Consider the following 23,713-nt stretch of genomic DNA (forward strand, 5'->3'; position numbering starts at 1 on the left):
AACATCTTCAAGAATCTCGTCTGTATACCAGAATGTATTTTAATCCCTGGGCTAAGCTACAGTAAAGTCTGTATTTTCTCTCAGATACAATAACTTCTCCAGAAGAGAGCAATACATGTATTACCAGAGGGTCCAGATGCCAAACCACAAAAGCTGAGGTCCCACAATAGGAAGAAGCTTCCTTATTAAGCACTAAAGCATAGGCTTCTGTGTACATATTCAAATACTACATTTTCTCTGTGGTTTTTCATAGTGCATTTTTATTGGAATTTTCTACCACAGTACATAACCTTAAGCCCTTAAGATGTACTCTGTCTCACTATCTTAAAGAGAATAAAAAACCATCATTACAAAAACAACATTACGACCTGCTTGGTTTTTTTTAAATCTGCTTCTCCACTAAATCTCATTTTTAGGCAAATCCATGGATTTTAAAAACCTTAGGAATGTCTGGAATCAAAGTATAAAAGCAAAACGTTGGAACAACAGTGACCACGTTCACACTTAACAGTGCATGTGACAGATTATAGTACCTACACATAGAAAAACTTAAAATGCCATGACCTCAGAAGCAAAAGCAGCAATCATCAAGAGCCAAACGTAAAACTCAAGAAAATTAAATCAAGATATCTACATAAATGGTGTATACGCAGATGGGATATGGAAAGTATCGGAGTTATGAACCCTGGAGTTGAAATGAGAGCTAACGCAGATGGCTCTTCTTGCTAACGAGAAAAACCTTGTCTCACACACACTGATGCATGGCATGTAAGACCAAAAAAAAAAAAAGAGGAAAAAAAGCCAGGGGAAGCTACACAGCCTGTTTAGAGTAGTTCCTAACCTCTCTGCTGAGGTGCTAGAACATCACAGGTATTGGGACACATTAGACCCAAGGAAATTAATTCTGCCCAATCCATAAGTGGCTCCATGCAGGCCAGGTGTATCTGCTCCGTGCTTCTGGTATTGAGAGCATGGTGCAGAGATTCCCAAGTAGCTGTGGATAGTCAGCTGGGTCCATACAGGCTAATTTTCTCGGTCTGAAAATTTCAACTCTCAGAGCTGGAAGCAAAGAAGGTGGGAGCACGGAGAAGACAGCGTCAGTTCAGGGGAGAAAGAAAGAAGGTAACTGCAACATTTTTCAGGCAACGATGCAAGAGAGTTTGGGGGAAGAAAAAAAAAAACAAACAAGGATTAGGTTTTGGACCAAGTGAGATGCACCAAACCACCAGTATTCTCAAGGATGGCTTAGGTAAAGGCAGCTGAAAACATACCAGCTGGGAATACATGAAACGTATATTTTGTCATATCAGTGGCTCACTGGTTGCTGGAAAATGCACGTCTGTGTGAATTCAGTGTTGAGGTTTGGAATTTTTGTCAAGTATGGACCCTTGGTGTGAACAAAAAGTGTTACTCAGTAAAACAGCTGCTAACAGCAGCTATTTATACGTGAACAATATTTCCAGTGAAATAACAAGTTACACCGATATCAATTTTCATCTTTGTTAAAAATAAACTTACCTGAGAGAGGATTTCTGCCGATTATTAAGACATTTGGCAAAGCCATCATGATCAGCTGCTGCAAACATTCCTATAAAAGTGAAAATATTTTCAAAGTTGATGTACTGAACAAAAGTATCAAATGCTGACCAGCACTAAGATGAAATTAGTATTCCACAAGTAGTTCTGAATTATATACATCTTAATACATACACATACAATACTTATTTGCACTCTAAACAGAAAGCTTACAACTGAATTTCTGCTGCACAAGCCTTGTTTTGTTGGTTTGCAAGATCACCTCAACACAGTGAAATCCCCATGTGGTAAGGAGGTGGTTTATTGGTTTTGTGCCTCAGAATGCAGCAAAATTCCTTGTAATTATTACTGTTTGTTTCTCTGACTAGCTTATGTTTGTTTGCTCAAAGTTTCAATTGAACAACGGAAGATGAACTTCCCTGAATTTATGACCATAGTCTTAAAACCTAAATACCTAAATAAAACCTAGAAGTCACCGCTTTTCCAATGCATTTATGCTGTGGCAATCCTGAATATGAAGGCAGAAAATCCTATTTGTCTGATCAAACAGAGTTTTAGTTTGGTAAGTCCCACACTCACGCAGCAGCTTTGCCTATCTATTCCACAGATTGTATCAATGGATAGTTACTGTCAGCCAGTAATGGCTGTAATCAGGTCAAATCCCCAGTCTAGACAGAGCCTAATTCTTCCCAAGCAGAGTAGTCTTCCTCGTATTCCCAGATGTTTATTCACAGATGCAATCATATCAGCAGCTCTGGAGTCATGCTTTTTGTTTTTCCACAGTAAAACAAATGAGAAGATGCACTTGTAATCTAACTAAAATGGCACAGAAAAGAGGCACAAAACCAATAAATCTAACTAAATGGCACAGGAACTAAGAGTCCTAATTATAATCTAATAAATGTGGGGTTTTTTTGAATGTTATATTTTATCAGTGCTGCTTTTTGGACAAATACATTAGCAACACCTCAATGCAATTATCTGCTGTGTTGAGAGAATGCTTCTCATAAATTCTATAAAACCCATGTGCAATAAACTAACAGACAATTTCACAACAAACAGTTCTTGGAGTTAAAATAAACTAAAGCTAACAATTAAAAAAAATAAATAAAAATCCATATCTTATTCCCAGGTAACACACATTATTGTATGGCAATACAGTGAATATTTTCCAGTACTCCCAACTCCATCCCATTCAGAACACACCAAACACGACGCCTGTTCAGAGGGCTGCCTGAGCCACTCAGATGAGAAGCCCCCAAGGCTCAATACCAGTGCATCCATTAAGCACTTGCTTCTCTGCTTTGGGTAATTCCCCAGGTGACAGGAACTGCAGCACCCTCCCCTTTTTGAAGCTGAGTTTGCTATGCTGCCTTGCTAACCCACACACAAGGCTGCAGGAAAACACCAGCTGTTAGGCTGCACTAGGTTTGAGAGGGAACAAAACCAACAGGCTTCAAATCCCAAACAAATCCTGGCATTAAACAACCCTCTTTCTGGAATTATCCTCATGACCTCGGATGCAGGAGGCTTTACAAGTGATCTGTGTGGATACATGCAGATGGAGTTTGAGATACTGTGTTGCCTGCTGCAGCCCACAGCCCTGTGATACCTGGGCAGCCAGACTGGAAAGCTGTAACCCAGATATCTTAACGGACTGCATTGTTTTATGATCTAATCTTTGTTTCAGTTTTGTATAAATCAAATCATTTGTTCACATTCAATTTACACACACTTAAAAGGAACTGCTTGTTGTTTGAGCAGGAACAGAAGATGATACTAACAAAGGGAGGGAGATAACTTGGAAGGTTCTCCTGACCACCACTGCCCCCATTCTGTGCACAGGTAAATAAAAGCACTACTAGTCTAGGTCCAAATGCTACACTGAACAGAAACTTCAAGCAATAGAAGTAAACTGGAAAAAGGGATTTAAAAAAAAATATATATATATTTTTTTTAACTCAGGTGGTATTTTTAATTCAGAAAAAACATCAACCATCATTAACAACCCTTTGTACCATGTGGCTTTCCAGTACATAATGAAAAAATCCTCAGTGAATATTGTCACCAGGCTATCTTATTAAAGATACAGTGATGAAAAACAAGAATTTGGGACAGAAACAGAAATCTGTATGTTTCAGCTGGAAAGAATAGATAGAAATACATAGGGTACTGAAATATGCATTACTTTCCAAATCATATAAAATGAACTCCCTCCTGTGAAAGGCTGTGTTTGCAAGTGCAAACGCAGATATATTTTTTATCAGAAGGACTGAAAGTCAAAATCAACCTGGCTTTGGCAATACTAGTGATATCAAACTGGCTGTCAAAACACAGAACAAGTCTGAATATACAAAAGCACGTACATAACAGTAAGAAACTTTTCTATTTTTTTGAGGCAGATATTTTTGATTTTTTTCTGAATTTTTAACGCAGATACAGTTTAAAGCAGGGACATTTGCAACATACACTTGTACACTTCAATACTTTATGCCTTAATTTATGTACAAATCAATTCCAACTCACTGCTTACTCAATGTGGCAGTCCACAGGCAAAATAATATTATAATAAAATACTACCATTTAATAAGGACCAAAGGCCTAACCCTACAACTGCAGTGACAACATCCTACACTGCAAACAGAAGCTTACCTGCTTATCTCATCGTGCTGTGGTTTAGTGGAGCTATATGGTCACATTCACACTGCTCTGACATCCCACACCTGAGGACTGCTGCACCAGCACTCACACTGCATAGATAATCCTGTGCTTAAAAATGCCCAGCAGTCCATTTAGCTTGTTTTCCTTCATTGCTCCTTTCTGCCCTTTCATCTGCACCACATGTACTGCACAGCAGCCTGCTACCCTTCTACTTGGACACCCTCAACAAGTGTGACCTATACTGAGGTCACAGGGCTAGCAAACTTGTCCATCACCTTCCCACAAGTTGTGCATGAGCATATGTCAGTACCTAAGAGGAAAGGGAAGCAGCATTTACCCACTAGCTTAATGCTCAAGCCATTGCCTGGGATGTGACACACGTCTACTCAGAAGCATAAAGGAGGAAGTGCAGTATGTGACCATTACCAAACATCTCTGCAGGAATGAAATCCTGAGCAGGCTATTCAGAGCTGGAACAGACAGGAAGGAAATTTGTTGGTACCCAGCAGAGTGCCATCCTTCTTGCTGCCTCTTATTGCACCACCTTGCCAAATTCCCCCTTCTTTAAGAAATTAGCAAACAAACTCCACACAAAAATAACCTGTTTCTGAGAAACATGCTCTACATTAAGAAGAAAGGATCTGGGCAGTCGATCCTTCCAAGGAACAGAGACTGGGAAATAGGAAAGACAGACTACCATAAAGGCCAGCAAAGGTGGCAAATCAGAGAATGACCACAAAGGAGGCAGGTAAGGCTGGCAGACTGCTGGAAGCCACACTGCTGAGCGTAACATTCAAAGATCCGTCTGATGAGTGCCTCAGGATCCTGCCAGGGGGGAAGTGCATACAGGGTCATTGCAAGATTTTCAAGCTGCAGCATCAAATTAGGAAGTAGATGAATACAAATGATCAATGGTTGTGTATCTACAACCCATCTTCTAACATTTCCCTCCAAACCAACCAAGCACAAAGAGTAAAGCAAGTGTAAATTTGAACAAATGCTCCAGTTTGGCTACTAAATACTTTTAGCCCCTACTGAAATGCCAGACCTTTGATGTTTGCAAGTTCCCTCACTTGTACTATACGGAGGGACTGGTATCTCACAAGACCAGAAATGTGAAAGACTGGCACGCAAAAGGGGAAAAAAAGGCACAAGCAGTTCTATACAGCTTGCACTTCGAGAGCAGGAGTTGAACCATTAAAGACATGGCGACTGAATCAAACATTTATTGAAGAAAAATAAGACAAAAAAACAAACAAACAAACAAAAAAAAAAAACCCAGCTTTTGTATGTTATTTCTAAGACAAAGGCTTGGATCAACATCCAAAATCCTGAATCACACTGAAACAGATCAGTGAAATGGAAGCAGTTTGGCCTCACGCTTCTAGTGGAACAGTACCACGCACAAGAAGCACAAGGATTGCTTTATTTTCAGGTAAAGATCATTTCTGTCACTGGTGTTGCACCTGTTACCTGTAGCACTAATACCTGTCTGCAAACAACTACCATCAGGAAATGGAAATGCCTGAGTATAAGCCAGCAGCACTTACACCCACATGTAGTAGCTGCCATGTATCACTGCAGTAAGCATCAGCTGGGAATTCTCACTGTATTTTGGAGTTTTTAAGGACAAAGTGTGTATGTGTACACATGAGAAAAAGCTTACAGAAGTACAGATACCACAGTGATGAAGTTAGAGCAGATAACTGAGATTTCCTCCCACATCTGGGCTTTCCTGCTTGCCAGAGCATTCCGAGGAAGTGGGAGGAGACACTAAAATACACACTGTGAAGTATGCTGGTGGTATCCACAGCATCCTGCTACAGTCTGTCCATGTGCCACCAACTCAAATTAGAAAGCGTAGTATTAACTCTTACCTTCTGCACAAGATGAACACACAAAAATTCAGTAACTGTTCTACAGCTCATCACAATGTTTACTGCTCTTCCCTATTAGGTTTTTATTTTTCCTAATAAAAATCAAATGAATTCTAAACACACAGATGCACTGTTGTTTAGTCAACTAAATGTACATACAGCCATTTATCTCAGGCACAGAACTTGTCTCAATTCAGAAAGACACAGATTAAGGTACTAAGTGAGCAAAGATGCAGGATATTCACTGTATGAAACAGAACATCTTTCACAAACGAGTGCTTTTGGACTCCTCCTCCAGCTGTGAAAGTGGTGATGAAGAATTCTGACCAGATTTATAAACAACAGACTAATTACACTGTTTTCACAAAATATTACTCTTACTGTTATTACTTTTAAAGATAATGAAAAAAAATGCTCAGAAAGAACTACGGGCAGAAGGTATTGTAAGAAACAATTACTGACCTGGTAGAAATATTTGATTTTCTTCACCAAAATAGACAAGTTCTGAATCCTTAATGATTCATCATTGTTGACTCTCTTGTTTACATTCCGATTAGTGGACTTCGGATTGCTGCAAGAAATAAAAAGAAATAAACACAATGAAAATTAACCTTTAAACACATCTAATAATGCAGAATGTAACTTGGAGCATCCATCGCAGCTACAAGAGAAGGAATATAAGTTACAGTGATTGACAGTCACAGATTTGCACTTCTCTATAAGCAGCCCCATCCCTGTGGAATACAGAAAGCAGAACAGGGCTGTAATGTAAATATTCCAGCACACACTGCAGACATTAGTAATTATTCCTGATTGTGCAGACAATTATGAATAACAGAATTCAGACTAGCTGCATTAACCAATGTCTAAACTAAAAAGCTGCACAGTGTTATTTCACTACCATGAGGCACAGAATTAGAATGAGGTTTCTAACTTTTAGAACAATGTGGAATACAAAACACATCATATTAACACACACTAAATTACTTTAAACTTATTTACAGATAGCTGAAATCTGTCAACAAAGGGATATTAATGAGTGTTTGTCTTGTGTTCTCACATACTACCAGATTTTTCTCTGGTTTATCTCTGCTTCAGAGAGGAAATCAATCCCTTTTTCCTTCCAAAAGTTTTAAGGGTCTGAGAAAATGCAGATGAGTCATTCTTTTTCAATACCTCATCACATACCATGTTATTAGCCACATACAAGAGAGTGTAACCAACAGCCATTGTGATTTTTCCAAGGAAAGCAACACAGAATCAGTGCAACACACCCACAACGCCCTGCAAAAGGCCTAGAGAATTGCTCAGAGATGGCCAATGTGAACTTTAACAGATACTTGATGCAGCTACACAATGCAGCTTCTGTTATTTAATGACATTATTGCATTGTTCAATAATATTACTGTAAGATGAGCGTGCAGCTAGCTGGAATGCTGCACTCAACCAAACTACCAGCTTCTCACTGGAGGCTCCTGCAGGGCCATGTGTCTGCTGGGTCTGCTTTTATTCAACACAGTCATTAATGATTTAGACAATGGAATACCAGAGCTGCCATCGGCAAAAACTGGGGGGGAACAAAAAAAACACTTCAAACAACACTATGACAACTGAGCATGATCCTGAGAAAGTGCAAAAGTGCCCAGATAGCAATAAAACAACATTCAATAAATGCACGGGCAAAGGGTTACATTTGGGAATCAAATGCAGAAAGAGGAGTAACCTCCTCTAGAACAGAAATGAGCTGAATACTGTAGGAAATGCAGCCAAATACTAGCAAAAGAGAAATAGATTCTTTACTTCTTTAAAGACAAGTGCTGTCTACAAGAGAAGTCATCTTATCCACAGCACAGCTGATGCTGCAGTTGCTATGATCACCCCTCAGGACAGCTCTGCTCACCAGTTTTTCACAAGGTGATCACAGAATCATCGAATCCTTAAGGTTGAAAAGACCTCCACGATCCAGTCCAACCACCAGCCCGCTCCCACCATCTGCCCACATCCCTCCGTGCCACATCTCCGTGTTTCTCAAACACCTCCAGGGATGGGGACCCCACTGCTCCCTGTGCAGCCCATTACACCACTTTACCACTCCTTCTGAAGGGCAGTTTTTCCTAATATCCAACCTGAACCTCCCCTGGTGCAACATAAGGCCATCACCTCTCATCCTATCAATCACTGATTACCTAGGAGCAGAGGCCGACCCCAGTGGCACATCCTGCACACAGAGCATTCCTGAAGAGTTCCTGAGGAGCCCTGGGTGCAGTGGGTAAGAGCTGCACACCAAGCATCCTGCAGGAACCAAAGACCTGAACACCAGGTGCTATCAACTCTTGGAAAGGGTTGATAACTGCAGGACGAGGGGAAATGGCTTGAAGTTGAGGGAGGGAAGATTGAGGTTGGATGTCAGGGGGAAGTTCTTTACTATGAGAGTGGTGAGGTGCTGGAACAGCTGCCCAGAGAGGCTGTGGATGCCCTGTCCATCCCTGGAGGTGTTCAAGGCCAGGTTGGATGTGTATTTACACCTTTTCTTCAGTTAATTACTATCAGCATCTCCCAACTTGTAAGCATGGACACAAATAACATAAAAATACTGCTACAAAAAGCAAGTTGGATCTGTTTTACAATACACCTCTGAAACAGTCATTCTTAAGACGGAAAACACTACATAAACACTACTGCTATTTTCTTGTACATAGAAATCTACAAAAATTCAGACACAGATTTACACAGGGGTAATTGCTTCACTACTAAATGCTCATCACCACATTCCAGAAAAAGCTATAAACAAAGTATGCCATAGAATATACTACCAAAACTATGCCACTATGTCATCCTGGGTTTATTAATTGAGTCCACCTGAAGTTACTAAAGGAAACAAATGGGCTAAAAAAGATTATGCTTTACAGACACGCAGAACTGAACTCCTTTCTAAACTGAATTCATTCAGACTCGTTAAAACCAGAAGAGAAAATCCAGGATAAATCTTGGTGATGGAATACAGAGATCAACTGGAATCTCCTACTCCTGCATTCATATCTTCAAAAGGCTGATCTGGTTCTTTAATCTTCACCTTTAATCTTAAAGACGATTACCTCCAGGCTTTAGCATCATCTTCAGCTGCACTTCTAATGCTACACATTTCAACTGAGTCTCCCTTTAGAGAATCCTTAACAATGTTTCCTGGATATCATAACAGCATAATCTTCAGCACCACCGCTAAAATTCACGTGCAGTTACACATATTCAAAACACAGATGTCAAAAGCTCAGGCTGTTATGCAAACCTCAATCTTCACAAACTTGTAAGGCAAATTAATTATGTAGTTTTGGGATGGACAACATGCAAACAAATCCCTGAACAGCAGCAGAAAAAAAAAAAAAAAATCAGCACTGCAACTTTGTGTGGGGAGGAAGAAAAACACAGCTAGAGCCCAAGATTTCTTAAGATGCAGGTGCTTTGCTGCAGCCGTGCATCAGTCCTGCTATCTTTTTGTTTTGTAAGATAGTATTTCACTGCTGGCACTTACACACACCGTAAGACATGGCAAGCGTGCTTTATGTTTTATTGGAGGATATGAAAACACACTTTTGAAACCAGGAGTCATAACACTCAGGCACGGTGAGGACCTACAGAGTCATCATACCTGTCCCCAGCTCCTGCATACTCCTGCATAGAAATACCTGCTCATCCCTCACACCATATCCTATCAGATTCTAATCTGAGCATTATCAGGACATCAGCAGATACTTAGTCAACAGTACTACGACAAAATCATTCTTAAGTTTCATCCTCTCCACCTTAATCCTTACAAATCCAACAACGTATGGATCAACTCTGGCAAGTTAAGCCTGGACAAAGATGATCAGAAACTGCACGGTGTTAATCTTGTGTCAAAGTTAGTGTCAGTGAGAGCCAGACGTTTTCTGACTTGTTCACTTACATGGCTTCCGAAAGTAAGGCAACATCCCTTTGGATTTGTTTCCAACAGATCACCCTGTTTGTCCCTCTCCTTTACATGCTGCACATCTTCATCTCTCAACACCAACTTAATGGCTGACACGTTCCTTGCACTTTATGAAAATACCTGCCTTCTTTTTTGATAAAAATTACACTATTTGAGGTCAAAAAGTTTCATTCGTTGTTCTTAAAATCCACAGCATTAGATGTGAGGAAAATTCTGGCTTTCAAAACATGTCCCAACTGCACAACACCCAAGAAGGACACTGACAGCTCACTGTCTGCACTGAACTGTCACCAGAAGAACTGATGAGGCCCCTTGGAAAGAACTCCACTATTTTAAAAAACAAAATCCCCTTCCCCCTACCAGGTCCCCTACCAACAACCAGGACCTGTTATCTAGAAACCACCAACTTTAAAACTCACTGATCTTCCTGAACTACAAACCACCGTTTTACATCATCCTCATTCAGTCAATATAGTCCTCAGAGGGGCAGCTGGAGTATTAATTCCTTAACTTGCTCCTTTCAAAGCACAAAACCACAGCTTGATGTTACTTAGGCTTTCCGTTATATATTGTTAGTATAGACGTATTCTGTCAGACTGCTACGTGCCAGAGTTACTTGAATGCTCCTATCAAGCATTCTGAAATAACTGGGAGACTAATGAAATAAAATATGCAACATTTTTCCAAGCAGAAAGATCATATTCTAAACACAAATCCCAGAATTTGTATTGCTTTCAAGAGCATGCATCTTCAAATTTGTTTATATTTTGTTGCAATTTATTACGGTTATAAAAGGTTATTTATACCAGTGCTAAGTAACTGTTAATGCTAAGAAAAACCTATAATAAATTTTAGTAATGCTAAACGCTAACACTTATTAGAATACAGCCGGTCCAATACCAGTGAAACAAGATGTGCTGTTGGGAACGTAATAAGCAATAAAATAATTTTAAAAACAATTTCTAAAACGGATCTTTTACAAAGATGAGCATTAAAAACCGGTTTTTAGAAAACAGAAGGTTCTTGTGGCTGCTGCCCTGTTTACACTGGGAGCTTTTTTAACACAACACGCTCTGAACCGGTCCCTTTATTGGGTGGAGACACTGAACTGCTTCAGTAGCAAATAGCCTAGCAAAATAGGGCAAATCTGTCAAGAAGTCAATAGGAAGCAGAGCAGTAAAAGATACCCTTAAGCAGTTTTGCATTTAAGAGCAACCTACTTATGACAAGATACATTAATCTCAATAGCAATAAAAACAGACAAGAGCATCTATCCCAATAACACATCAGTTGAAAACTACTGAACACAGAGAGAACTTCAGCGTTTTTGAAATATTACCAGTGCCACGAATTACAGCTTGAGACCTCATACAAAATCAAGGATTGTCTTCAATTTTTCATTGACCAAAAACCTATCAGAAAAGGGAATGTGATAGCTTAATGGCTTCATGGCTAAACCTCTGCAAGCTGCAAACCAGTTGTGTCCTCTCTCACCATCTGTTCCTCGTTGGTACTTAATCATCAAGTATTATACCACACCCCAATTTTAAATTTGCCATTGAGTGAATATAACTGTTGCACATCTTGAAGGGTAATAAATACTGACTGTTACTCTATCAGTAGAGCTCTAGGGTACTGCAGCACAGTATTCATTTTTACATGTAAACGTTGCTGAGGCTGCAATGTATTTATAATATTGGCAATGCACATATGACTACTACAACTAGACAGCTGCAGCCTGACTTGCTAAAGAAACAAGCTGTGTATGATCTGGAGTGGCTCAAGTTTCACTTTTGAATCCTGCTTAGCCTTTAACTTCGTGCACTTCTGTAGGATCCAGTAAAAGGATGCTCAAATCCTAACATGCAGCAACCAAGCACTAACCACTCCTCTGCCTTTTTAGTGAGTGGTTATCACAATCCACCTCTTGCAAAGCATCTGTATTTCTACCCTCAAGACAACACTTTTCAAGCAGCGATCCAGGCACAGCTAAATGCTTGCGTAGTTCTCCAGATATCTGCTCAAACATCTGAAGATATTACAACAAATACCACGTTATCTTTACCCCAAAATAAGGTGACCATCAGTACCTCAGTTTAATGATGCTTTGCTAACTCTGCATTTAGCAAAGATTGACTACATGTGCAAAAATATCCACCAGCTGTATCAAAGGCTTTTTGCCTCATCCCAACATGAGCTTTAGGACTAGCATCAAAAGAGCTCCTTGTACAAAACTCCATCTCCTAGCCATATGTCCAACATCATAAACTGCTAGGAGGCTGAAGCTCCAAAGCTTTTGCTTTAAGAAACACAACCAAGTGGCCTACAACAAATTGACTACTTGGTGGGGATCCCAGGGATCAATACTGCCAGAACAGACATGGACAAAATGAAGCCTACGTAACCACTTCCCTACTCCCAGCCTGAGCTCTGCAGCATCTGAGCAGGCTGAACTACTCACAAGGCAGCTGCACAGTGCTTAAGCTCACAGCACAGGAGCTGTCAAACTACTCAAGGTGGAAACATGCTAGAAAAACTGCACGTGAAGCAGTGCTACAAGCCTTTGTGCTGAGCAACCCAGTATCTCCTTCCTCCATCAAAATGAACCTGCTGGCCTCACCATCTCAGGAGCAGTGGTATGATTTGCTAGAAGAGGCATCCCCTCATATCTGTATTTTCCCAGGTTTACAGGTTCATGTGCAAACAGCCAGACAAAATCATCGTGTATTCGAGATCTGATGTCTGACGTTTCATTTCTTCCCACCTTTTGAGGCAACAGTATTTAAGAAAAACTACAGAAGCAAAATAAAGTTAGTAGTCAGAAAGCACCTTTGGCACCAACTTTGAAAAACAGTGCAGGCAATTCCTTCGTGTGATTCACTCACTGTGATGAAAGATGCTCTGTGCTTCTGTGACAATAATGACTCTGAACTGCCTTCATTAACATAGCACTACATTAAGACAACATGACAGCCATTCTGAATTGTCTTCAGTAAGGAACACTTAAGATTTAAAAAAAAAAATTAAGATGAAAAAAGCAGCCAGAGACACTAAGAAGGAGAAAAAGGAAATTACCCAGTTAAACTCAGAGGAAGTAAGGATGACCAGTGCTCAGTGGCATTCTGACCACTTAGTGCAGGAACAGATGATGAAAAAACCAATCTTAAATCAGAACATTATCACTATGTAGCTGTATAAAAATTTTTGCATCAGTTAATATTCTCCAACAAGTGTTCAGAAAGTACATTCCCACTCGCTAACTGTAACTCCCACCCAGTGTCTGGTCTGTTATTTCAAGTGCTTGAAAATATCACTTGTGGGGAAAAAAAACCAAAAAGCCGTAACACCCAGACTGATTTCTTCCTGTATCCTCATTAATAGCAAAGATGCATGCAGGTGATCAAACTGTAGGCAAAGAAAACTCAGGAAACAAAACAGTTTACCTATCATTCACTAGGCACACCTCTAGCACTGCATTAACACCTCTGCAGAAAACAAAAAAGAACAGTAATAGCTGCCAACCTTACAGAGCAACAGCTGTCTTTATCACACAAAAGGAAGCAGCTTTAATACTACTGCTTCAACGGAACCATCAGATAGACTTTCCTTATCACACTGAAAAGTTACTGTCTTAAAAGAAAAGAAAAAGCAGTTTTGAGCCAGCGATTCAGATCAGCAAATCCCTACAAGCAGCAGCAAACACCCAGCAGAGCTGAGGCTGCCTGGCCCTGCTCCTCAGCTGGCCTCCAACACATCAGAGCTCCACTAACAGAAAGGAAAATGGCCATGGCTCAGAGCATCACACAGGACTTAATGCTGTCACACAAAATGAGCACTCCTGGGTATTGAATGATTGCAGACCTCTAGAAGAAACAATACAGACAAAGCCTCCTTTGAGCAAACAGATGAGAACCAGAAAGCTGACAAACACAGGCCTGCGGGAGAGGTCACCTCAGGAAAGAAAAAGGAAATGCACAGGTCTGCCTCTATCTCTCCATGTTCTTCTCAGAGCACTTTGCTAACAATTCATCGTTCACCTTCCCACCACTGACTGTCTAACAGTCTACAAGAAACAAATCTGGGAGACATGTTCAAAAGGCTAAAACTAGAAGTATATGCAAGTAGAACACCATTGATTTTTCAGTCCTCATTTGTACAGGCTTTTTCTGAAACACAAAAGGTGACAAATCCTCTAGAGCAACTTAAATCACAATGAGAGTTTTCCTTTTCTGTGCTCTTCAGAAAGAAGTTCACTGACCTTCACACACACAAACCACACGACAAACAGTAAAGCTAAATCCTTTATCACAGAGGCCTGGATTCCAAATAGGAATGGAAGCAGTATTGGTTGAGAAGGTAGAAAAGCACACAAGTTTTCCCCCAGCTCCATCTCACCAACCAGTGCTGCTACAGGTCCATCAGGTTGCTCTAATGCTTGCACTGTGCCACTTCCCAAATTATCCCAGCCAACAAGGCAGCACAGGCTGTAAGAGCACCGACTGGAATGAGAGGGCAAGAACAAAGATGTGCACAGGAGTGAAACAAAGCTCTCAGCATAACAAACAGCAAATTCTCCCTTTGCAATTTTGAGTAGAGTGTTTTATTTTTTAGGTAAGGGTCAGCAGGTTTTAACTTCTCTCAAATGAGTTCAAATGTTAAGAACTATTCCAGCTAATAATACTGAAAGGAAAACAAAAGTACCTAACTTCCTGATCAGCACTTCTATGGAAGTGGCCATGGAAAACACCACAAACGTTCACATCCACAACAACCCCATGACAACAGCAGGACCAGCTGCTTTCAGTTATGTACTTTCAGTCAGAAACCAGGATTCTAAAACTCCCTTTACTCTGAGGAAGAATAATGAACATTTTATAAGTAAACTAATAACAATAAAATATACATCTGTGAAGAATGTAGAGCTTTACTGAGATAAACACAGCTTTGCTTGGGATAAAGATCCAAATGTACCTATCCTAAAATGGAATCCTGGCCAAGATTTTACTTTTACTTTTCGAACAATTTTGGTAGGGTAAATATTTAATTCCATGTCTGCATTCAGATTATTCAGATTTAAGTTAAAAAAAAAAAAAGGAACAAAGAACAGTTCTACATTCTGCCAGAGAAATGCAGAACACAGCAGCAAGTTTAGCTTCTTCTGCTCTCCTCTCCCAGAAAAAAAAAAAGTCTGCCAGGAATACTCCCATGCAATATGGAAAAATATGAAATCCTTACCTTTTGTCATACTGATTTTTAGGCTACCAACTGATGTATCCAATCCTCTGTACTCATTCTTCCAGAGAAGGAAATAAATTCAAGCGCAAGGCTCTTGGACGTAAGGGGATTTCCCAAGAAAGCACATCACATTTGTTGTAAGGATTTGGTGGATGTCAGCAACTTCCCTGCTTCATCTCATTAACGGAGACACACAGTAAGTTTTCTGTGCACATCAATAAATGCACAATCCCCTACTGATTTAGATATAAATAGAGCAGTCCACGAAGGAGCTCACCCCTGTTAACCACACAAAGCTACAAGATCAGCATATATACAAAGGGTCTGTAAAAGAGCTGCATTCTTTTCATCTTTAAACATTAATATTAATATCCTTGCTAAGATGCAAACCAACATTTGTACACATGACATTTGTCTGTATCTTATCATACATCAGCTAGCATGTGTATTTTATTTTTGTTTGCCGTACACGATGCTCTAAATGTACAGCAAGCATCTTCCCAAGGTACCAGGAAATTACACCAGACGTTTTTTTGCTCAAGGGTTTGCTAAGGGAAAACAAAAATACCACATAATCAAAAAATAGAGCAAATTTCTCCCTTAGCTTAAAAAAAGACAAAACTCTACAATAAACCTAAGTGACCTCTGCTCCCCTTGCTGCAGAAAAGGAAGCAAACTTTCAAGTCTATCCAAATACACTGCACAGATCCAAAGATTCAGTGAAAGCCAGGAATAATACAAGCTGCTTATGAGTTCATCCCTTGCTATTTCCCAGTCCAAAAATACAACTTCAGATAATTCTTGCTTTTTCCTTGGAGTGAGCCAACAGGAAAGCAGACTAACCAAGTTTAGGTCAAGCAGTACCGCTGCTTCAGTTTGCTGCCTTAGCAGCAATTACTCCAACGAAACAAAGGGGGAGCATTTTGTTAACACTGCTTAGTAACAACTACTGAAGAGGCATGCAAATAAGGGCCATGCCTCTTTGGAGCATCTCGAGGCATAAGCACAGGACTCTTTAAAAGAAAACAAAAACAGAGGCTTCCACATAGCTATTAGCAAATAATCTCTGACCACCGAAGTCACATGTTCTAACAAAGCAGCGTTCTGAAAAATGTCTTGACCCCTAAATAATTCCTTACACGGGGAAAAGCAGTACAGTATGAAAAGACAAGGAAGACAAAAAAACAACACAGTTCAGAAATAAAAGAAGAGGAACCAAAAAAAAAGAGGAACATACAAAAGAACACTAAGCTAAAAAAACCCTTCCTAGCAGAAGAAACAAATGAGGAAAGTCTACGAGTCAGCCTCCCAAATTAAGTGTAGGATGAGGAGACGCTTGATTTTGCAACCAGTTTGTCAGTCACCTAGATTAGTTTTTGAAAGAAAAATCAGAGCACAGCAATACTTGACAAAGGTTTGCAGTGCACAGATCCCCACACAAGCCATGGAACCAACACAGCCTTGCCAGGGAAAGACAGCAGCCAGTCAGCCCAGCTAAGACATTTCTGACTGAACTAAAACTTGGGCATTTATTGCTGCCACGCTGCCATAATGCTGCAGAGCCGCTCGAGGCGCCCTGGCAACCTGAGCAAGCTCTTCATGCCACAGAAAAATCACAGCAAAACAAGCCTGTGCATCACCTTTCCTTACTACATGGGGAGCAGCAACAGTGGCAGCACAGGAGAGACAACGGAGCAAAAGGAAAATCAGCCCAGTGCCATAAATATGGGCAGCCACAGCTGGAAATGGAACCTGTCATCCATCTACATCTGAACCACTAAAACACACAGCACAGCTGCTAGTGCAAAACCTGAACAAGTATTCCTCTGGCACACAGTCACACTTGTGGCATTCTCTGTGATTGTGTGACCTCAAGTTAAAGCCAACTTTGCTGTGCATAAGAACAGCTCTATTCAGGAGTGCCATGCTGTGCTCTCTGGGTGCATCTCCTCCGTTAACTTGCTCAGGGATCTCTGCCCCAAAGCCTTCACAAAACAGCCTTAACTGAACTGTGCCATAGGAGGACATGGTGTGTCAGTGTACTCTTATCTTTCCTGGCAATCAGGAGATAAATTACACGCTTACATAGCAATTGCTAACTTATCTTTGTACAGTGCTTTCAAACAGCACATAGAAAGTGAGCAAAATGAAAACCACTCTGAAAGTAAAACTAAAAAGCCATAATGGATAGAAGCTGTTTCCTTGCCAGAACTGTTTCAATGCTGAAACAAGCTATTTTCATCTTAGATATTTCAGATAAGACTGCCATTTGTGAAACACACAGATAAACTTAGCTTTTAGACCTTGGTCTCAGCTACCAGCCGCACCAAGTGCATGGTAGGCAGTAGAACAACAGAAGAAATAAGAAGCCACAAGCAAAGGATATTAACACAATACATGAAGAGTTGAGAAGGACACGTACGTATGCAGGGGACGATTAGACCATTTGCTTCCTAACCTTCAAAGTTGTAGAGTGAACCACTGAATGGTTTACCACACAGAAATAAATTGAAGGAGACAGGATGAAGGACACTGGACATCAACAGCGGAAAAAGACACAAAGAACTCAAAAAATGGAGACGTAGCCAGAAGGTCACACACTCCATACATTCCATATCCAGCCTACACTCTATTTCCCCTTTACCTATTAAGAACTCAAGCACCTCAGAAGCACAGGTACCAACCTACGTTCACCTCACTTGCACGACTGAACATTTGCCTGCAGCCAGCTTCAAGCTAAAATTAACCACTCTCACTCTAACACTGCATAAAAGTACCTTTTAGTTTTTGTAATCTAAAGGTTTCAATTCCAGCAATCTCGACTGCAGTGCACATTCTACTGCACGGCTTCTTACAGAATTTCTTTGCAGAAACCATCACAAACACTGCTTTCTTTGAAGAACACCTTGCAGAAAATATTCCTGCAAAACCACTTTTGAGAGCAACTCGAAACTGCTAGTGACATTTACCTGCATCATGTGAGCCTGGCAGAGCGAGCTTGAGAAATGTGAGTCAAATCCATCCACTTCAACACATGAGAATGGTACAGGCTTCATTTTATTTGCCACTTGTCTAAAATATCGCGTGCGTGTAGTTTTGCTGCCAAACTCACCAATTTAATTTTCCCTAAATCATTTTTTCCCATCCCTTTGCCCAGTCAAAACCTGACCGAAGCTGCCTCTTTGGCCTTCACGTGAAAGAGTTAATTGGATTGGAGCACACGTCCCTGCTCTCTTTCACAGAGCCAGGCAGCTGGCCGAAGCGCTGGAGATGGAGTCCAGTTTTCAGAAGAAGATATAAGCAAGCCAGAAGTATGGGCTGGCAAGCTCAACTGCTTGGGAAAAAAAAAAGCATGCAACTAAAGACTGAGAGCTCAGAAAATGAGTCAATGAAGCAGTCTACACATTCAAGGCACACACCACCACAGTAGTGGAAGAAAACTGTCAGCCAGTCCACCTGGAAAATTCTATGGGTGTGGAAGGTCTGCGTGCAGATCCAGACTGTGAAAAACTGTGACTGAACAGCAAGAATGGAGAAAAACAGGAGAAAAACAAAATGCTCCTTCCTTTGAAATAGTTCTGAACACGTTCTGATGCGGTAACTAATGCGGGTAGTACCAATGGACGTAGTCAATTAATGCAACGGTTAGGAATGGAAGACGGACACAAAAACAGACGGGTTCTCCAGGCAGTGCATCATGTTAGCTCAGTTCCAGAGCTTGGTTCTTCACATCACTCACCCTGAACAACATGCTATTCGCCCAACAGTTGCACTGAAACAGATCCATTTCCACAAATGCAGAGTAAAAAAAAAAAAAAAAAGCCATTAAAACTAAGTTACAGTTTGAATCTTTTTTTTTTTTGTTTTTTTTCATAAATATTCAATGGTGCTGCTAAATGGAAAAGAAGTCCCAGTCTTGTAATTACTTGAATAAAAGTACACAACTGCAAAGTCTCACAGGTTGCTTGAAAAGAACAACTCATACATCCCTACCCAAACAAGTAGGTATTATTTACTAGACGTGCAAGGGCTGACTAATCTGCTGAACTCTATTGCTTCATTTTAGCAGCACACAACATACATCACTCAAGCACCTGCACATTTCCTAACATCAGAAGCCTTTTGACATCAAAGCATCCCTGCAGGCATCCAAGGCCAGGCTGGATGTGGCTCTGGGCAGCTTGGGCTGGTGGTTGGTGACCTGCATACAGCAGGGGGTTGAAACTAGATAAACACTGTGGTCTTCTTCAACCCTGGCCATTCTATGATTCTGTGATTCATGGTAAAGGTAGGAACTATTGTGGGTAGGCTCCTCCACCTCTCTGACTGAGGAGATCCCCTGCATGGCAGTTTACTTCCAAGATACATAACTCCTTTCTGTACCAAAGAACACAAAGCTGAAGGCCCAGATTTAGAAAGACAGATGGGTTTCTATCCATGTATCAGACACAGACTGCTCCTAGCAGAAGGTGGGTAAATGAATACTTTTGAAGAAACTGACCTAAATTTAAACAGGAAATGGGATGTTCTCTCAAGTCAGGAGCTGATATTCTAAGATCAGAACTCACCTTAAAAAACAGGAAAGCAAACAAACAAAACAAAAAACAGCTTGCCTGTAGCATCTCCAGTAAAGGAAGAGCTCTCCAGATCTAACCAGACCAGTGGAATCCATGCAATTTTCACATGTTCTAAAACTTTCAACAGCAAAAGGCATACAAGGAATGTAACAAATTTGTTTTTCTCTTCCTGATGTACTGAGTACCAATAAAGTCAATTCCAGCAGAAAAACAAATAAGAAACACAGCCATCTCAGTACCACTGCTGAGAACAAAAAAAATTCTGCTATGGAATGAAATAACTTTGTAATATGTAACTGTTTAAAACATGCCTATAACTTCCCCCCCAGCATTTGGCAGAACTAAAACACATATTCAAGTATCAGAGCAGCAAGACCACAACACCTCTAACAGCCTCCACTTGTTCATATCCTCAACTTCCTTGAAAGCATCTAATGCAACCCACAGCAACAACACACCACAGTCCTTACCCAGCAGATGGTTGATAGCTGTATCCTCACACCAGAACACCAGCATCCCATGCATCTCTCAACTAACGTAAACAGCAAGTACTAGATGACATAACTCATGTCAAAAGCAACTTCCACAGATGCTTTCTAGGCACTGCACTCCTGATCACTTCTGCAAGAGCAACACTATTTCTCTAGAATTACTGTGTCATAACCCGTAACTATGGACCTCTATGTCTCATGTGAAAAAAGTCAAACAAAACGTAAAGAAATTCCAAATATAAAGATGATTTTAAAGTTACATTTTCTGCTACGTTTCCTCAACATATGGTAGTTAAGACCAAAAGGACAAAAAGAAAAATCCTAATAAAACAGGAAATACTGAAAATCTGATTTCAATGGTTAATTGAAGTTACATCTTTAAATGCTTTTTTTTTTTGCAAATGAAGATGAATTTTTAATATGTGGATCTTCAAAGGGACCAGAAGCTAACAGAGCTTTCCACTGACTTCACCAGAGATGGAATCTGTCTGCAAAACACGAAACATTTTTTTCCTCTTTCAACCCTAGCAAAAGAAAAACAAACATATTCCCCTCACCCCTTCCCAAATAAGAATACGGTTCTGGAAGAAGTTTCATTTCTAAGTAGTAATCAATCTCAACATATCTTAACTCCCCAAAAAAGTATTTTAAATTAAACACACCTTCCAGAGTAGTTACATATTTGTAAAACTAGATTTACTGTCAGCACTTGTACAGCTTCCTCTAATTTAAGGTAGTTTTCAGTTGTTCCAAGTGCCAAACTTTCTTTCTCTGCCTCCCTCCTGTGTTTACACATCTACACACAACTCCTTCCAAGTAAACTACAGTCATCCCAGCATGCTGTCAAAGCCAAATTCAGTGCTCAAGCATGGGATTGTTCTCTCCCTGCAGCTTCCCATGTTACACAAACGTTCACCACATACACATCCATCAGGTTACACTTTCTTAATATTGTAAAAACTTACCGAGAAAGCTCAATTTTGAAGTTATATTCTTCAAAATCACTTTGTTCCAGCACCAAATTTACCTTCTACTTCCAGCTGTCAAACATTTTTAATCAAACAGAAGCTCTATATGCTAAATGCACACTTAAAATTGACCAGCTATTTCATGTATATGCAGTCCAAGAAAAAATAAATCAGTCATAGTGACAAAGAAGGCATTGATTTCAAGAGGATAACAATTCAAATTTAAATGTGGCAAGTAGAATTTTGTTGTACAGGTTATTCACGTGAGCTCGATACCAACAGAAAAAGCTATAAAAGTACGTGTGTAGAAGTAAAACTGTGAGTAACAGGATGTCCATCATGAGTGCAGTGCTAAGGAACAGCTGTCATCACAAGCTGCTCATGTGCTGGTTTATCTATCTCATCATTCATAAGCCCATATTTTTTTTGTACCTATGCAAATAGATTTGCTGTCTTCCTCTGTAAATATAACAAAAATTGAGTATTTTCTTCCATTATTGACGTTATTAAGTTACATCACTACGCTCCTCACAAAAATATTACATGCTAGTATTACAGTAGTGGGCAACATTTCAGTCAAAACTATGCTTAACCAAAAATAATAATCACAACACACAGTTGGATATGCTGGTATTTCTCTGACTGGAACTTTTTGAGCTATATGTCTTCTAACTAGCAAGCTACGCATTTACTCATGTGTGATTTTATGCCATCTCTTAATGATGGAGTTGGCTTTTTTAAGCAGCGTTCAATAAACAATTGAGAAGACTATGTAAAAACAGCTCTTCTGTGGTTCGTGGCCAAAAAATGCTCCGCACTCACAGTTTCAGCTTTACTGCACGACTGCTATCTACTCAAATTCTGAACTGTGAGAAATGAAGCAGAAGGCGTTGATGAGCAGACCACTCCACTGGCAAACAACGTGATGTGATTGGTATATCCTTAGGAGGTACGGTGCCAACCAAGATAGGTATCACAATCTTACTAGCTCAGTGCATTTATTCAAAACCTTGTTTATGATCGTGACTTGACAGCAGAATGAACCGTTATGCTTCTCATGGAAATCTGGGAAACCACTTAAAGCGATCTCATTTTCCAGCAAGCTCCAGATTGCATGATGAGCCCATCCTGGAATCACATCGCTTGGACATTACACCATCGTCTGAGCAGATGAGAGCATCTGCTCTGCTCCAAAGTCTCCCTGCCACCCACCACAGGACTGCTCAAGCCACCCAAGACAGAAGTTATTTACCCACGCTACTACTGAAGGAAAAAAATAAAATAAAATAAAATAAAATGCAGTTCTGGTAAGAAAGCTCAACGTTCCAGACAAGGAGAGGGACAGAGGCAGGCGGCGCGGGGCCGCACACACTTACATCTGCAGCATGACTTCGTTGAGAAATACGCCATCCACCAGCGTCAGGTATTCCTCCAGGCTGTTGCCATTCTCTTCTGCTAAGGGTCCAAACGTCCGAATCTGAAAAGCAGTAACCGGATGATGACACAACGCCAACGAGAAGGAAACCAATGAATGACAGGCGAGCAAAAAAAACCAACGCTTACCCATGTGACGAGAGGGCTGCGCGTGAACTTCTTCAAAACGGGGGTGAAGACTTCGTTATCCATTTTACACGCGACAGGCCGGCATCGGCGTGCCTCCCTGATGCCAGAACGGTTGAAGCCCACGCCGCGGCAGCTCCCGGCAGCGGACGGACTCAGCTGTGAGCAGCCAGCCCCATTTCCTCAGCGCGGCGCCGGCGGCCACGATTAACCTTCCTCCTTCCAACGGCACCGCGTCCGAAAGGCCGCCCGTGCGAATCGCGGCCCCTCTACCGCCGTCCTCCCGCTACATGCCGGAGAGGCGGGAGGCGGGAAGGGAAGAACACGGGGAGCCTGCCCGGCTCCCGAGATTTCAGACAAAAGCGAAACAGGCGGAACAAACCCTCGCTCCTCGGGCGGCGGAGCCCCGCGTGGTCGGCGTGCGGCGCGGCTCCCAGTCGCCAACCGCCCGTTCCCCAGGCTACCGCACAGTGACGCGGGGCGGTGACGCCGCCGCCACACCCCGGCCCGCGGCCGCACCTCGCGGCCTCGCCCTTCCCCCGCGCCGCCGTTCCGCGCCCCCGCGGCCCCGCCGCCGCCCCCCCCCTTCTCAGATAACGGCCGCCTCGCCTCGACCGGCGGCTCCGCGCCGCATCGCCCGCTCCCTCCTCCCTCCTGCCGAGCGGCTCCAGCGTGCGGATCCCTCCGCCCCGCCGATCCCTCCGCCGCTCGGCTCGGGTCCCTTCCTCTCGCCGGCCGCCCCTCGAGCCGTCGCCGTTGGATGGCGGCGCGATTTGAGGAGGGGCGGAGCCGCGGCGGGACAGCTGCGGCAGGGCGCGTGCCCGCGTCTCCTGAGCGCGCG

General features: G+C 41.5%; 1 protein-coding gene across 13 annotated transcripts in view; it reads right to left on the reverse strand.

Annotated features, from left to right (window-relative positions):
• CCDC88A (coiled-coil domain containing 88A) overlaps window positions 1-23,224 on the reverse strand; it is a 74,042-nt gene extending 50,818 nt beyond the window's left edge. For all 13 annotated transcript variants that reach the window (XM_042884009.1, XM_042884000.1, XM_042883980.1 and 10 more), the window contains exons 1-4: window positions 22,876-23,224; window positions 22,689-22,789; window positions 6,537-6,645; window positions 1,519-1,588 (exon numbers count right to left, since the gene is read on the reverse strand). In XM_042884009.1, coding sequence (XP_042739943.1) covers window positions 1,519-1,588; window positions 6,537-6,645; window positions 22,689-22,789; window positions 22,876-22,938 — 343 coding nt within the window. In that variant the 5' untranslated portion in view covers window positions 22,939-23,224. The remainder of the gene's footprint in view (window positions 1-1,518; window positions 1,589-6,536; window positions 6,646-22,688; window positions 22,790-22,875) is intronic.
• Between the last annotated feature and the right edge of the window lie 489 nt (window positions 23,225-23,713).

The sequence above is a fragment of the Lagopus leucura genome, unplaced genomic scaffold, assembly GCF_019238085.1.
Source record: "Lagopus leucura isolate 7727_CA_CO unplaced genomic scaffold, USGS_WTPT01 Super-Scaffold_73, whole genome shotgun sequence".
Taxonomy (NCBI): domain Eukaryota; kingdom Metazoa; phylum Chordata; class Aves; order Galliformes; family Phasianidae; genus Lagopus; species Lagopus leucura.